Source organism: Melopsittacus undulatus, chromosome 10 (assembly GCF_012275295.1).
Source record: "Melopsittacus undulatus isolate bMelUnd1 chromosome 10, bMelUnd1.mat.Z, whole genome shotgun sequence".
NCBI classification, from domain to species: Eukaryota; Metazoa; Chordata; class Aves; order Psittaciformes; family Psittaculidae; genus Melopsittacus; species Melopsittacus undulatus.
In genome coordinates this window covers 11,565,035-11,581,319 of record NC_047536.1, presented here as the reverse complement: position 1 = coordinate 11,581,319, position 16,285 = coordinate 11,565,035, and the positions used below count along the sequence as shown (strand labels likewise).

The 16,285-nt window shown below is 44.1% G+C and overlaps 1 protein-coding gene across 1 annotated transcript; it reads left to right on the top strand.

The window, feature by feature from the left end:
* Positions 1–587: 587 nt before the first annotated feature.
* On the top strand, positions 588–15,832 carry LSM11 (LSM11, U7 small nuclear RNA associated). Its single transcript, XM_005147369.3, has 4 exons — positions 588–1,281; positions 5,467–5,606; positions 6,372–6,455; positions 7,856–15,832. The coding sequence occupies exons 1-4, from the start codon at positions 588–590 to the stop codon at positions 8,258–8,260; spliced, it is 1,323 nt and encodes a 440-aa protein (XP_005147426.3). The 3' UTR covers positions 8,261–15,832.
* The last annotated feature ends 453 nt before the right edge of the window (positions 15,833–16,285 follow it).

The following is a 16,285-nucleotide window of genomic DNA, read 5'->3' as shown; positions in this document are numbered from 1 at the left end:
GCATGATTCATGCTTGGTAAGTATTATGTATCTTTTTTATCTTATATGACTACGTGATCCATAAATAGATACACTGTGGAATGTAGGCCATTATATGTGTGTATGTTAGGTCATCCTTACAATAATACATAAACGTATCTGTGTGCATATGGACGCAGACTTTAGATTAGTTGAAGAACCACAGCCTTTGATTTATATTAATATAAATGCTGGAGAAAGAAAATCCCTGTGCTATTGTCATGCATCAAGTCATTTCTGTGACTTTGTAGCTGTAGGGGGAAATAAATCTCCCCAGGGCTCAAGCAGCAGACAGGCGTTAGCACCACACACAGCTCAACCCGCGGCCTGTGCCTGCAGGGATTTCTATAGCTGCAGCAGTCCTTCCATGACAGGAAGCACAGACATAAGGGACCCGGGTCTGGAAGATTAATGGGAGGTGATGGAATCCGTAGCATAAACACACGGGGCCTTGCTGTTCCTGTGCTTTACACCCTTTTGACGGGTTAAAATGCAAACCCCTTTGCAATCACCTTTCGCCCAGGTGCTATCTCATGGCCAGGGCGGTGCCGTTCGGGCCCTACGCGCCGATGAAGCCCTACAACAGCTGTGGGTGCTGCAGAGACCAGCGCTGGAACCACCCTCGGCCGCAGTCAGAGGGCCCGCGCAGTAACACCGCGCTACGCGGCGCTCCTGGCGCGGGCGGGGCCGGCTCCGCCCCTCGGGCCCGCCCCGCACGCGGGCAGTGCTCCGCGGCCTCCTCTGCTGAGCCTGTGCGGCCGCGGGGGGCTCCCCGGACGGCACTGCAGTGCCCCCTAGCGGCGGCGGCTGCCCCGGGCTCCTGCCCGCAGCCCGGCATGGAGGCTGACGAGGGTGCCGCGGGCGGCGCGGAGCAGCGGCATCCCCGCCGCCGGCCCGGGCCCGAGCGCTGCCCCAGCCCCAGCCGCCTGGACGTCAGCTCCAGCCGCTTCGACCCGCTGCTGGCGCTGTACTCGGCCAGCACGCCGCTGCCCTTCCCCTCCGCGCCCTGCTTCAACAACCTCGCCGAGTACGAGAGCTTCCAGCGCGGCCTGCTCCGCCCGCGGGGCCGCCGCTCCGCTCCCTCCCGCCGCGGCCCGCCCGCTTCCCGCTCCGCCCGCCGGGGCCCGCCCGCCGCCGACCCCGAGCGCATCCAGCGCCTCCGCAGCCTCATGGTCAACGCGGGCCACGAGCAGGAGGCGGCCGAGGGCGGGGGGACGGCCCGGAGGCGGCGGGCACCGCGCAACGTCCTCACCAGGATGCCCCGTAAGTGCGGGCAGGCACTGAGGAGTGCTCTGTGGGGAGGGGCGGCTGCAGGCGGAGGTGGAGGGTGTGAAGGCGCGGGGCTCGGCCGGGTGCTGAGGGGGGAACGCTGTAGGAGCTGAGCCGTGGGGTCGAGGGATGCGGTGGGGCCCGGGTGTGGCCGGAGGCGTGGAGCTGGGATGGAGTTTGGGGAGTTGTGAGGTTGTGTTTGGCAGGAGGCGGCGGTTGGGTGACAAGGGATGTGGGTGGTGGGGAAGGGGCAGGGGTGGAATCCGGCTGGAGAACGGTGCTTGTGTGTTAGGTGAAAGGGTGGGGAAATCGTGTGGATATGAGGAGCGGTGAACTTCACAGAAGTGCTTATTCAGAGGTGCCACTCGTTCTGGTGATGTGCTGCTCAGCTGTGTGGTTGATTATGTTGATTCTCTTGACTGTAAGGAACAAAGGATGTGATGCTGCTGTGCTTTTGAAAGTGCACTTTTTAAACCAGGAATCAGATCTGAGTCCGTTCAGCTCGTGGCTACATCATAACCGCAGCATGAGTCTGTAACACACTGCTATATATATAAATGTATATATATATATAAATATATATATATCTTAGTTACTATCTGTACGTCTCAGGGGCATAAATACAGTGCTGGCATTTCTCATACCATGCTGGTAGAACAGTGGTGGGAGGCTGGAGGCAGCTGTGATGCTGATACAAGTTTCTTCTGTAAATCTGTGGGTGCAGTCAGGACGATAGCCCCTGCACATGAAGGGGTGCAGTTCGTGTGCCAACGCAAGCATCATGACAGTGCTATCAAATGAGATGTAGCTTTAGTGCGCTTAATCAAACACATTATGTGTTTTCGGAATCAAAGTATCTCTTCTAATCACCAACATCACCTTAAGGATGTTGTTCTGAAAAGGCAAAGCCCAGAATGTTCAGTCCTCAGTGCCCAAAGCACAACTGTGTCCTTGCTTAGACGTCAAAGCATAATGTATTCATTGCTGTAGGCGCTGCATGATGCTAATGTCCTGTCAACTTAGCGTTCTGCACAGATGCAGAGGCTCTGTTGGTGTAGGATTTCCAAATGAACTGACCTTAGATACTGGCTTAGCATCCTCAGGATGACTGTGATGCAATTGTGGAAAGCAAAAAAAAACCCAACCCAAGCGTGAAAATTAACTTTAGTGGTGGTCTAGCAAGTAAATTACACGGTTCCATTAAGAGCACATATTTAATATCCACATATCTGAGGCTGGGCAGAATGGACTTTGAAGCAGACTGGCACAACTACCATGAAAAGTGCTCTTCAGCAGCCTGGAGAGCTTTAAGAATAACTTCCAGTCAGAAGTGTGTGTTTTCCCTGTAATCAGGGGGTCTGTCTGCACTGCAGATGGGCCCACATTTGAAGCCTGGGTTCTAAGGTGGTGGCTGCGTCTGAAAGTAACTAATGGGTGGTTTGCTGCATCCCTGTGCCCCCAGGTAGCTGTGACAAGGTATGATGTGTTCCCGAAATTCAGTGGGTCAGAAGTGTAACATGGAGCTAACATTTTGCCTGTCATGAGACACGATTTCAGATGCAGCCATAAAAGTGAGAAGGAAGCTGCTTGAGCAGTGCCTGTGTTGGATGAGTTCACGAGAAGCTATTCCTAATTAACTTTGCATTTACCAAAGGGGCAGAGAACTCATGTGCAGGCGATTAATGCAGAGCAGTTAGAAAGGCCTTTGGTAGTGCTCTGGGTTATTTCAGCTGTTCTCATTTGCTTTGCTCTTATTGCTTGGGTTTGGTTTTGTTTTTTAATCTTGCCTCTTAAAGCCTTGCCCTGAGGACAGGGACTTGAATTTCACCAGAGTTTATTTTCTTTATTGTCTTCCTTCTGGGGTACTCCCCTCTGCCTTGCAGTAGTTTTTTAGCTATTCTTCAGAATCCTGATATTAAGCATGTGCTTACTCTATGCAAATAGGGATTAGATTTTGAGTACAAAACAATCCAGGCACATCCTTCCTTGTGGATTGAAAGCCTATTCGTACTTGTACATAACAGCATCAACAGCCACAGGCAACTCTAGCTGTGTGCAGTCTGGTCACCCCAGGCTTTGATGCTTGCAGAAGAGGAAAAATGAATTGCTTTAATTGCTGGTTTTATTGTTTTGCAAGAAGTGGATGTCAGATTGTTTAAAGGCTTTTGGATTCTGTGTTCTGCCCTTTTGATTAGATGAAGTTGAAGGTTTGCCCTGGTGAAGCTGTAGGGGCAAGTGGGAAGAGTGTGTATTGTCTAGGTTTGGTAGAGCCACAGTGTTCTCCACCAGGCCTAATGCGGTGCTGACAGTCAAAGGCATAGTTGGAAATACAGGCAGGATGTGGATTTTCACAAGAAGCTGTAGATAAAGTTCCTAGATAAAGGGAATACTGGAATTTAAAATCTGACTCTGATACGATGCTGTAGATTGTCAGAGTTGGTTAGAAAGAGTGTTCTCTGATTAAAAGCATCCATCTGATGATGTGATGGTGTCACCTGTGGTTCCTGCAAATCCAGAACATCAGTTCCTCCTCAGTTTGGCTGAAGAAAGCAGAGAGACTTGTGAAAGGGCTCCCATAGGCAGAGCTGGGAGGTACTGAGGCAGCTTATGCTCTGTGTGAAAGCAATTTTCTCCAGCTACCCAGCTGGAGAGAGCTGGCAAGATGACAGTGTATCTCAAAAGATAAATGTCATTAGGTTAATTCGGAGGCAACTGCTTTAGCTTTCCCTGCTGTGGCTAAGAATTACCATGCAGGCAAACAAGGCAGATCAGCTGTCATATGGCAACGCTTTACACTCACAGGATGTATCTTCTAGTGTGCAAATCAAGCCTTGAATGCATGGTCCCTAAAGCACAAGGCAAGAGATCATCCCTGACTCAGATCTTTTATTAATATGAAGAACCCTGTGAGATTTTTAGACCAGTGTTTTCCCCTGGCTCTCAGAAGGAATTGTACAGCAACCCTGGGGCTGTGTTTGCACAAGCAAATGAGTAGCTGTAATTTAGCACTGGAATGGCTTTGCCATGGTGTAGGTGGAAGATGTAAAGTAAATAATATCTACCCCTCTAGGTAATTTACACTTGCAAAGATTTTCTAGTGTGCAGATAAGGTGTGTGCGTATCTGGTAAGCTGTATGTTTTCCTGAATCCCATTGTGCTGAAAAGGGGCTGACAAGAAATCTGGAAGAGGACTTCTTACAGGGCGTGTAGTGACAGGACAAGGGGGAATTGCTTTAAAGTGAAAGAGGAGAGATTCAGATTGGATACTGGGGGGCAACACACACGGGACGGGACATCACTGAGGGTGGTGAGGTGCTGGCACAGGTTGCCTAGAGACCCTGTGGCTGCCCTATCCCTGGCAGTGTTCAAGGCCCAGCTGGACAGGGCTTGGAGCAACCTGCACTAGTGGAAGGTGTCCCTGCCTGTGGCAGGGGGTTTGACTGGGTGAGCTTAAAGGGTCTTTCCAACCCAACCCAGTCTTGGGATTAGTGTTCTGTGGGTTAGCTGGTTTCATTGCTGGCTGTTGCCTAGAGTAATTTGATTTCTTTGCTGAAGACTTGTATATCTTTGAAGGGTGTTCTGCTGCCTGCTGAAAGTTCAACTGAAAAAATACATTTTCACCAATTTAAACAGATCCAGTTTAGTTAGTTGAAGATCTTTGAGTCAGTCACTGTTTCAGAAATGGTGTAGAGAAAGGAACACACCTGATACAATAGTTGATTAAATAAAGTGACTAAGCTGAGGTAGCCTTAACTAGGCATTGACTTCATAACTCACTCTGCTGCTGTGAATGTTCTTTTCCCTCTGAACCACTTCTGTTTAAGATTAGCCTTACTTTGTATGTTTCTGAAATGCATCAGAAAGATTTTCAGATGAGGCTGTTTTGGCTGTGGGTTATGTAAAGCGAAACCTTCATATTTTCTAAAGTCTTTGCTGTCCCCACTGTAAGAAGAGTCTAAAAGAAGATGGTCTAGTAATAACAGCTGCAGTGCATTAGAGTGCTCCAGGGCTTCTCTTTTCTTTTGCTGTGAAGACAAGTGTTGTGCCAAGATCTGCTGTAGTTCTCCTACGTTATGAATATAAGAATATACATAGTATATTCCTACATATATTTTTAGACATATATATATATACGTATGTATTTTGTTGAAAACCTTTATTATTCTCTTTGTGGTTTAGTCCACGAAGGCAGCCCACTGGGGGAACTTCATCGCTGTGTTCGAGATGGTGTAAGGATCAATGTCCATATCCGCACTTTCAAAGGGCTTCGTGGAGTCTGCACAGGGTTTTTGGTTGCATTTGACAAGTTCTGGAACATGGTAATTACTGTTTGATTTAATTATTGTGTCCTTGATTTATAACTGGTATATTGAAAACTTGAAATTTGCAATAGGTTTGAGCAAACTACACTGTCAGAGAATTAATGTGGTATTGTGGTTCATAAAACTGATTTGCTCTGGCACTGAGTGCTGGGTTACAGATCAAAATGGTGCCTGGTGTTGGATTGATACATCTGAGGGGTGGGTAGCCGTCTTAGAGAGGTTTTAGGTGAGAGAGGAGCTTCGAAGAGTTCCCAGCATCTTCAAACGTTTTGTATAAGAACTCAAGAAGGTGGAATATGAGGAATATAAGAAGCTTCCAAAGCTTTCTCTGCAAAACCCAATCTTCTTATAGTCATAGCCACTTTGTTTTTGTTCACTAACATGTCATTGGGATGTCAGTGACTAAAGCTTTTCCTTGTGTTCACCTCATGAAGATTTTAAAGACAGGGATGGAAAAGCAGCTATTAAATATTTGTGAGCATAGAGCTGTGAAGAGTTTGGAAGTGGGGAGTGTGGGGGGATTTTGTAGATTCACCAAGATTTTGCAAGTAGTGCAGGACAGATGCCAGGCTTTGCTGGTGCTTTCATACCTCACTACAACTTGGATGATAAAGAAACCAGCTTCAAAGCACAGCCTGTTCCTGGGATGGATTTTCTCTTAGATAGAATGTAATTTTGTAGCACTGTGACACAAAGCTGGTCCAAAGCTGCTTCATGTTTTCTTTTAATCTTGACCTTTCTGTTTCTTTTATCTTCTTCTAGGCCTTGACAGATGTAGATGAGACATACAGGAAACCAGTGATGGGCAAAGCGTTCTATGCAGAGCCTCAGCTCTCACTAACCAGGGTAGGTAGCCATCTCCAGTTCTCATTTGGCTTTTTAGTATCTCCCTTTTCAAAGCAGTAAAAGGGGGGCATTGTTTGGAAAACTGTTTATATTTCAATATTTTACCTCCTTCTATAACAGATGACTGCAAACATTACTTGAACTGGTTTTCAGATCAGAACAAAGCATTTTTCTGACCTTTTTGAAAGTAATTTGGCCATAGTTCAGTGTTAGAGAAGTTCTACTTTGGAGTTGCCAGTATCAGATCACAGTTGCTACCACTGCGTAGTGCAACATGCTGACATTCTATAAGATCACTCTGGGTTTTGATTTGTTCAGTGCATTCTGTTGCACCTATGATTGATCTGGTTCACATTTGTCCTGTGCCCATTTGACAGTGCATAACTTCGATACCGATGTTCATGGAGTGACAGTTTTTGTCTCCAGCCAATGAAACAGTACATCTGTGTTATCACTTGGACTTCTAGTCTAGGTACTATGAAACCCGAGACTTGGGACATTGCTCTGAAGCAAGGCACTCTCTAGGATCCAGCTACAAAAATGATGTTTATGAAGTTGAGAACTGAAGAGATGATAGATGAAATTCTGAACAATAAAGAGGAAAAAGTTGTGTCAGAGCTGTGTCTATTGAATGGTAGAGCTCTGGGCCTTTTGAACATCAGAGAAGTGTCACAAAAACAGTTAAATGGTTTCATTATGAGGAATTGACTTTCAAGCTCCTGCCATTTCAATCTGTTTTCTGATAAATCCCACCCTTCCTTTTTTAAAGATTAGTGAAAAATAATCAAGTTGCCATTGTTCCTTCAGTCCACTCTCACAGGGATTGATTTTCCATCCTGTTGCTCAGAAAGGGACAGGCTAACCAAGAATCTTCTTAATTTTCTGTATTTTATAAAAGTTTGCTTGCTGCCAGAGTAAAAGCAGCTTCTTTTCCAGTTTCAGCACATGTATCCTTAGATTAATGAGCTCACACAGTGCTCTGGATCTGCTGCTCTAGCTTTTGTTATTTTTCTAATGTTTGCAGCCTGCTCATATCCCAGAATACCCGCATGGCATCATTTAGTTTGTTTCGGGGAGCACAAAAGGTCCATCATGGGGCAGCTTGGTAGCTGGCTGTCAGTCTGGACCAAAGTTAAATGCAAACACATCAGTATTGCTTCCCAAATTAAATTCCTTGGTGCTCACATGAAGGCACTCATGTGCATGCAGCAGATGCATTCACCTTATGTCACTGGTGGACTTTGGCAAGAAAACGTAGTCTTTATTGCTGGTAAAGATTCCTCACTAATTATTGTATTGAGCTCTGATTTGGGATTGTAGATGCAAATACCACATAGTAATGCTGAACAAGCACCTCTTGTTTTATGGATACGGTCATGTACACAAATGCTCTTTTACAGCTGTTTAACAGACTCAAGCTGCAGGATTCCTCAGTAAAGAAGGGAGCTGACTCAAAGACTGTCTCAGAGGAGCCAGCCCTGACAAATGACTCTCAGATGCCGGGGTCGAAAGCTGGATCAGGACGAGGGAGAGCAGAAGATGAGCGTGAGAGGCAGAAACGCGTGGGCAGAGCTGGAGAAAAGAAGATGCCAGGTGACAGTTTACATCTGGCTGCCAGAGGTGAAGCTGATGTGGGCAGCGGGACTGCCCACACAGAGGGTGCCAGTGCTGGTGGTACCCGTACAAGAAGCCAGTCACGGAGAAAAAGACGGCCCAAAGTGGATTATCAGCAGGTGTTCACACGTCACATAAACCAGATCTTTATTCGAGGAGAGAATGTCCTGCTTGTCCATTTAGCACATTGACTTGGCTGAGCCTTTGTCAGTGTATTTATTTGATAGCATGAATTGCCACTGCAGCTCACATCGCTATTTAGCGTTCTCGTTAAGTATGATGGTACTGTGACTGGTTTCCCATTGCCATAACAAGATAGGGGAAATAATTGTAACTGGAGCATCCTGAGCTTGATGCTAAAGCAGCCTCCTTAGATCTCTGTTGGGGATTTCTGTTGCTGATGTGGTCAGAAATGCAGTTGTTTCTGTGATATGGGCACAGATCCTACTGCTCCTTTAAGGAGCTCCTTTAAGAAGCTAAACAGGGCTGGAAGCGAATATTGGTGGACTCAGCTACAGAAGCTAATTGTGGCCCACGTTTAAGGAGCATAAGGTTTTTATTTGCATGTTCTGAGTAATCTCAAGAGAAGGTTGCTAATGAAACTGATAGTTTATCTGCTGCTGTTACATGGATGTTCTCTTTTCCAGACATAATTCTGACAGTCATTTTGGAAGTATGAAAAGGTGGAGTGACGTACTACTGGTGGCTATTAGCTGCTTCTTCAGTTAGCTCTCTAATGCCCTGTATGATAGAAAGCCTCCCAATTGAAAACTGCCCTTTTTCTCTGAATACTGGAAGGACATTAATTTGTTTTTACAATATCAAAGCTTGGGCTTCTATTTGTATGCTGTGCTTTAGTCGTGTGTCACCAGCAAGCAGCTAATGTAGCTGATCCATGGGCCTCCATATTTGGAGTTTCTCTGTAAATATTGTGGCTGCAGATGGCAAATTGTACTTTCATATTTCACCCATTTGCTACTTGGTGTAATAGTGAAGTTTGCAAAGATGTCATTTTTCTTCTCAGATTTAAGTGTGCTGAGCACAACTGTACTGTATCTAAGCGCCTTTCAAGTTTCCTCTATTGAAAGTAGAGGTGCTGTGTCTCCAGCAGTTCTTATGGAGGAGAAATCTTCATGGGTCTTTCCTATCCATATGAATGATGTATCATCTAATTCCAGTTAAACTGAGCTTTGGAGGTGCGCTTACAAATGTTTTGAAGTATTAAAGTCAAAGTCAGCTTATCATATAACTGCTTTCCAAGAGAGCTACATGTGAAAGTTTGAGGGTAAATGAAGCTGTTACATTATCCAGTCTATTCCCTTAGTTGTGAAAGGACAGTAGATTTCATACTGCTACTCCTGTATTCATCTCAGCTGCCTTACACTTTGTGTTTAAGATGAAGTTGGGAACTTGCTTTATAGTAGGGCTTGTATTGCATATAGAGGTCGTAAGTCTTCAAACTGGTTGACATGTACGCTCAGTGACATGTATTTCTGTTGCTGCAAATGCAACATGCTGCTTGCTTGTCATTAGGGGTATGTCTGGGGTTTGGGTGGATTACAGAAATCATTTAGCAGGAGTTTCTGGACACACAAAGCAGCTGGATGCCTCTGGGGGACCCTGAAACTTTTATGGCAATGTTTCAGATGATGTGGGCCCCTGAGCTGCAAACCCAAGTTCAGCCTGGGACAGAAGTGCCTCAGAATAAAACGTACTGTTGGCAAATCAGTTTCATCAAGGGGGGTAAGGAAAGAATATCTACAGTTTCTTATTATACATAACTTTATTGGTGTCATCCCTTCCTTTTATGATCTGAGACTGGGCACTGAAAAGATTCTTCTCTTGAAGGTTCTTGTTTCCTCTCCTTTAGTGCTGTTCTTGGTTGTGTTTTCATGTGGTCTGCGGTTCTTCTTCCTACCTCCTTCTCTTGTCAGGATTTTATCTCTTCAGGACATTCTAATCCTGGTTTAGGAAGACTGTTCTTGTATTCACCCCCAGTTGTCCTGGGTTTCTGAACTTTTCCTGGTTAGCTTTCTGTGTGGTTGTCAACTAACCAGAATGCTCACAAATTATTAGAAATGTGAAGTTAGAACAAGGGTTTTATTTCTGCTCCTGACTTCTCCTCAGCTTCTGTGGCAAGTGAATGATTGTCTTCATTATGGTTTTGGTTGTGGTTTGCTTTTTCCCCTCTGCTTTTTTGTTTTTCTTTCAGTTTGGGATGACTGATCTCTGCCTTTTCCATTCATGCCAAAGGCTACTGGTTTTGACCTCTCCTCTTTCCTTCGTGCTTGACCAAAGGGTGTCAGATCTCCACTCAGGCCTATGTACTATGACTTCTAATTGAATTCTTGCTCTTCTTTACCTCATATTCTTAATTCTCTTGGTTTGCCCGGTTTATACCACCTTGTGTTTCCTTCCAGCAGAACCTTTTCTCCGAAACCTTGGAGGTGTTGCTTCACATCTACAAGTTTCTCTTTTTACATTTTATGAAAAGTGCTGGTGCTTGGACTTGAGTTGGTGCCTTGATTTTTATACCATCACTGACACCTTCTTCCGAAATCATCACCTCAGTCAACAAACCTGGTTAAGAACTATCCAGTTTGTCTACTTCTTTTGCTCTACCTCATTATTAAACTATTCCTCCTCTGTTCTTATGGTTGTCTCATCTGTGGAGTTGGTTAAAGGTCTCTCTTCCAATTTAGATTTAATCGCTTATTTGGTGGTTCTTTGTTTCCTGCTTCCTAATCCACCTCTTACTGTTTCCAAGCTGCTTCCTAAATACAGCAACTTCAGATCTTCCAAAATGTCTTCCTTTTCTCTACTTTCTCTCACATTTTATCTTTTTAAAGTCTATTATCAAAGTGCTAGTTTATGAATTTTCTCTTTCATGCATAACATTTGTGATTTAGTCTCTTTCAAGCATCATGATTATGACTAAGGAAGTGATCCTGTATGTGTGTCACTTGCATGTTTAATACTTCAGCTGAAGTTGCTCTTTAAATAAAATTGAATGTGATGTTCCAAAATGAAGTCTTCTACCTCACTGAAGCATTCATGTAAGTCTGTTTATGAAAAAAGAAGTCAGCCCTTGGAAGCAAACGAGCTTTGGTTTTATGAATTTGATTGTTTCTGGTTATTTATTTCCACGTTTTTCCTCTTCCAAACTCAGCATAAAATCCAGGTTCAAAAAGCTGTCTGCTTCTAGCAATTCCTCTCTTGCTGCAGCGTCTCAGAGATATGTGAGCATACACACCTCGAGTCATTGTGCTGATGAATGGAGAATAGGAGCAGGAGGTTGTCTTAAGAAAGAGCAAGCTGTGTGAGAGTGAAAAAGCTTTGGGCCAAGTATAAGAACCTCAGGAAAGGATCCCAATCCTGGTTGCAACCTATCCAGTGTTTTAAGACGTTGTTCAGCCTGGTCATAGATGATGCTACAGGCCCATCTCTTGGTGTCATCATGTATCTTTCCATTGCCAGCATGGTTCAGTAGAGAGCCAAATCTCATGGTTAAGAGTGATTTTATTTGTATGGTGATGTAATTCTAGGGATTGCAGATGGTGTGAAAGGGGTTTTTATGGAACCACATCTTAAAACCTTGCTGTGCCATGCGGTTGCGGGGAACTGGTAGGGAAAATCGGGCTGAGAGCTGCTGTGTTAGTCATGGTTATGGGTATCTTGGCTGGAATAATTTCCTGGGGAAACCTTTTGCACAGGTGCTTCATTTTTACTGAGCACTTCTTAAACAGGGCTATAGCAGTAGAATAGAGAAGATCAAAGGAGAAGGAGCTTGTAAAAGGTGTGGATTTAGTCACACCTCTCCACTGACTTCTCCAGCTTGTTAATTGACTGGAAGTTGTTTGGGGTTGTTTTCTGCTTTGTGACAGGTATTTGGCATGTCCTCACCAGGTGATTACTTGAAGTAGCTAGTGAGAACTGTTTTCCATCTGCTTCTTGTCCTTCTGTTTCTGGATTTGCTGTTTCTGATGCAGCTTTCCCTTCTGCATCATTTGGAAGCAGGGCAAGGTCTCTCAGCAGGAGCAGGCTTGACTGTCCACTGGGCTTTTTTTCCTTATTCCTTTTATAATAAGAAATATTATGTTCTGTCTAGTTTTGCATCCACATCACCTTTAGGTATTCTTGATTTTCATACTGTTCTCTGCAGACTTATAGAATTATTCAGAAGAATTGTATATCTTGGATTGATTGGAGTAAACTGATTTGGGTTTTTTAATATTTTTACTTACTTTCCTTGCTAGGTTTGCTTAGTTTGCTGTTGCAGTCACCCACTTGTATCTATGAATCACTGTGGGTGAAGAAATGTTCAGAAAAAAAGCAGCAGAGAAAAAAGATATCTAACTTTTGTTGAAGGTGACATCCTGCCCAACATGCTGTCCACGCTTACTTGTTTCTATTGCTTGCCAGCACTGACCTAAGTGGGATGGATGGAAACAATGATTTCATCCAGAATCTTGAAAGAAAATGGAAAGGCAGCAGGGAGAGCAAACTGAAAACACTCAGTTTCTGAAGATGTGTATCTCCAGGTAAATTTCTTGCCTTTGGTTAAACAGGTCAGAATTATAATGACCATCTTAAAGTGCAAGCTCTGCAACTGGATAAAGTTGGAAGGCACAGTGCTACACCCTTTCAGAGGCAATGCAGCAACAGGAGCAGTAATGCTGATTCCTTCAGCCAGGCAAGCTCTTTCCTTAGAAGCTGTTGATGTCTATGCTAGTGTCTGCCTCAGAGCATAACTGCAGAATACTGCAGATTAATGAATTAATGTTTAAAATTAATGTTTTTTCTCCTGCCTGCGTTGCAAAATGTAAAACATAAATGCTGAAATACACAACTTCTGCATCCCAGAACTGTTTCAGTTCATGCTTTTGCTTCTTGACATTGGCTTAAAAATTTGAAGTTTATACTGTAGCAATTCTTAAACAGTCTTTGTTGTAACAGAATTTATGGAATTCTTATTGTAATTATGATATTACAAACCAAAAATATCCATTCCCCTGGATATTACCAAGATGCGCAAATGGAAATGTATGAAGCCACAACTGGGAGAAGAGATGGTAAATACTTCCCTTCTAGTGAAGGAAGGTGATCCTTCATTAGAAGGAGTAATTACTTCTTCACTGAAGAAGTAATTTCAGAGCTAATTCTCCTGGTTTGCTGGTGTGATGGTAGGTGAATTAAGCACGCACAAGGCATGAGCTGAAAGATGCATGGCTCAGTTTATAGACTTGACTATCAACAGAATGACTTTACAATGAGAGTTTCTAGAGAAGAAACAGTTTACAGCCTTAACATCTGCAGCATTAGATCCATGCAGAGCTTTCTTGTCACTATTATCCTTGCCCATAAGAAGATAAATACAGGGGGTTTTGTGTTTATTCTTGTGCTGCCCTGTACGATGTTTTTCAAGATGTATGTAGCGGGGAGATCTGACTTAGATGGACAGAGGAAGAGAGGGGCAACCACTTGCAATAAGAACCCAAGGGGTGAAACCTAAAATCTAAGCAGTATCCTTCTGTCTAATGAGCTATAAATCTACTGAAGGAGGATAGAGTCCAAGCTGAGCTTTATTTTTCAGTTTACCAAAAATACTAATACCCTGGTTGGGTATACTTGGACCAAAAGAGAAGAATGCACTTACATTTTCATTTAGATTCTTCAACTCTGTCAGATGTTTTTCCAGTAGTGCCTGTCTCACCTTCAGATAAATATTATTACGATTTTTTTAAGTCCTGTTCTGTTCACGTAGCCAGTAATGTGCATTTCATATTCAAAAGGTGCTTCTTGAAATGAGTGTCATTAGAAGGACACCTGTTTTCAGGAGGTTACATGTAGTCTTCTGTGCTGGTTTATAAAACGCTTTTTAAGACTTGACCTTTTCCTGTCAGGAGTTGTCCATGTGTCTGCAGGACAAACATCATCTGTTAATGGTAGAAATGTGGAGTAAAACCTCACTATTGATGAGCACTTTTTGCTGCTATTTTTTACCTGTTAGCAGCCTGGGCAATAAAAAAACTGAGGCCACTTGGGAAGAGCTAGGCACATGTGAGGGTCCCCCTCCAGGTGGGCACTGCAGGGTCAGTGTGCTTGAGAGAGACTTTTCTTGATGGAAAGAAATGTGCATAATCTGCTGTAAGTATAACATGGACCTCTGTACATCTCCACAGCTCTAGGCTTTCATGGCATGCTGAAAGGAGAGGAGAGAGGAATTAGTTTACTTTGTGGTAACTCTTTGGAGTGTGGGGGTGCTTTCCACCCTGTGCCCTCTTGTCATGCTTTGGCCAGCACTGGGCAGTTGTGCTCTGTATGTAAAGAAGGAGTTGTAGAGGCAGTTCTGGAGTGCAGCATCCGTTATGCTGTGAGTGTTTCACAGTACAACTGTACCCCAGGAGTCTCTGCCAGACTCCATCCCTGATAACTGACACATTTCATCCTGCCTCTAGAACTTTGCAGAGGAAACCCAGTGGGAGAAAAAACAAGTAAGCAAATTTTCCCTTTTGAGGCAGGGATGGTGAAAGCCTGGGTTATCCTTGTTAGCTTCCTGGGGGTGCAAGCAAAAGGCCTACCTTAGTGGAGGAGTGTCAGAGATGGCTTGTCTCATGATGTTTACAAGTCCTTTTAGATGTCACTGTAAGTGCTCTTGCTTTTAGCTGGCAGAAGTGAAGGCCTGTCAGGGAAGGAAAATGCCTTCTGATGTTCCTGGGTAACTATTTTATTAGCTGCTAGCTTCATACTATACACTTGGATGACTTAGCTGAAGAAAATTAGTACACCTGAGACTTTCAGTCAGTCTTGTATTCGTTTGGAATGAAAAGTAGTTTGATCAGCTTGTGTAAAAACATATCTATCCTTTTTTCCTCTCAAAAGATCAGTGCTCTCCCTCAGGAAAGAAATGAAAGCTGCTCCTGCTTCTATAGTGATTGCTTCTGATTTCCACAGCTTCAGAGCAAAGTGCAGCTGTGTCATTGTATCTTCAACATGACACATCATTCTGAGGTGAGAAAATGGGAGAAGCGTTCGGTTTCTTTAAAACTGCAATGGGCATTAGGAGGGGAGCAGTTGTGTTGACCCTGCTTCAAGCGGGGCACGCATCCACTGCAGTCGCATGGACTGGGACTTGGTAACCAATTAGTCATCTATAAAACTTCCTTAATGAATCACAGAGGAGCAGTGTGACCTACCACACTGACATGGGACAAGTTCCCATCTCTCTACTGCCACTTGCTCACTGAAAGGCCTTGGCAAGCCACTTCCTTCCGTTTCCTTCGTGCTCTGCAGCTGTAACACATCTGAGAGCAATCCTTACCATACAGGGATTCGGGGAAGCGGTGAGTGCTACACAAGTGCTAAGTATTGTTACTAAAGCTATAATATGTCAGGTAACGCAGATACATACATCATCTGCCCTCTTCAGGCACTTGACTGTTAGCCTTAAGTCTTGGCACACTGAAAACGTGCAGGATATCAGGTACAATGACACCCTTCAGTCTTGAAATTACTTGTGTCTTCAAGGTCAGATTTGGTGACTTCAATATCTGTTTCACAGCTGCAATACCATGTTTTGGCCAAATGGTGATAAATGAGAGTGTAACTTGTTTGTAATTCCTTCTCTGTCTTCCTAAATATTTTGTTTCTTGGGAAGCTGATGCTGCTATGAACACACTGAATTTGCAGCATTCTGCTTTCCAGATGTAAATGTTTATATTTAAAATTGCCAAGACTGCAATGCAATAAATATATCCCTATAACTGTTTGCTTCAAAGCATGTTTTTTTTTCTGTGCTCTGACAGTATACAGTGATGAAGCTGCTACTGCAGCAGTTAGGATGGATGCTGGGATGTGGAGACTGCTGCCTAATCCCATGCCTTGGGGGCAAGCCAGTCACTTGTGTGTTCAAAAGTGTGTTAATCTATAAAATAAAATCATTATACCTGTCCTTTAGAGGTGCAGAGGGGAGATGAACTTCATGTTGAATGTGAGAACTATTGGCCTGATAATTCCAAGGTCTGTTATCTTAGAGTGTTGTCTTCTGCTGTGCCATCAGGAGATGGTTTTCCAGGAATCAGGGAGGTCCAGAGCCAGCATCCAAGCGTCTGGCCCAGCGTGTGCTTTGCCAATAGGGAACCTGGCTTCCAGGAACCTTTTCATTCCCATGGTAAAGGATGCAGATGTATTTGTATCAGAGATGGATGTAGCTTGCT

Excerpts from the sequence above, each read along its gene's own strand:
- LSM11 (XM_005147369.3), top strand. The coding sequence starts at position 588 with ATGAAGCCCTACAACAGCTGTGGGTGCTGCAGAGACCAGCGCTGGAAC. Across the intron at positions 1,282-5,466 it reads CGTCCTCACCAGGATGCCCC|TCCACGAAGGCAGCCCACTG; the intron begins GTAAGTGCGGGC and ends TTTGTGGTTTAG. Across the intron at positions 6,456-7,855 it reads CTCAGCTCTCACTAACCAGG|CTGTTTAACAGACTCAAGCT; the intron begins GTAGGTAGCCAT and ends GCTCTTTTACAG.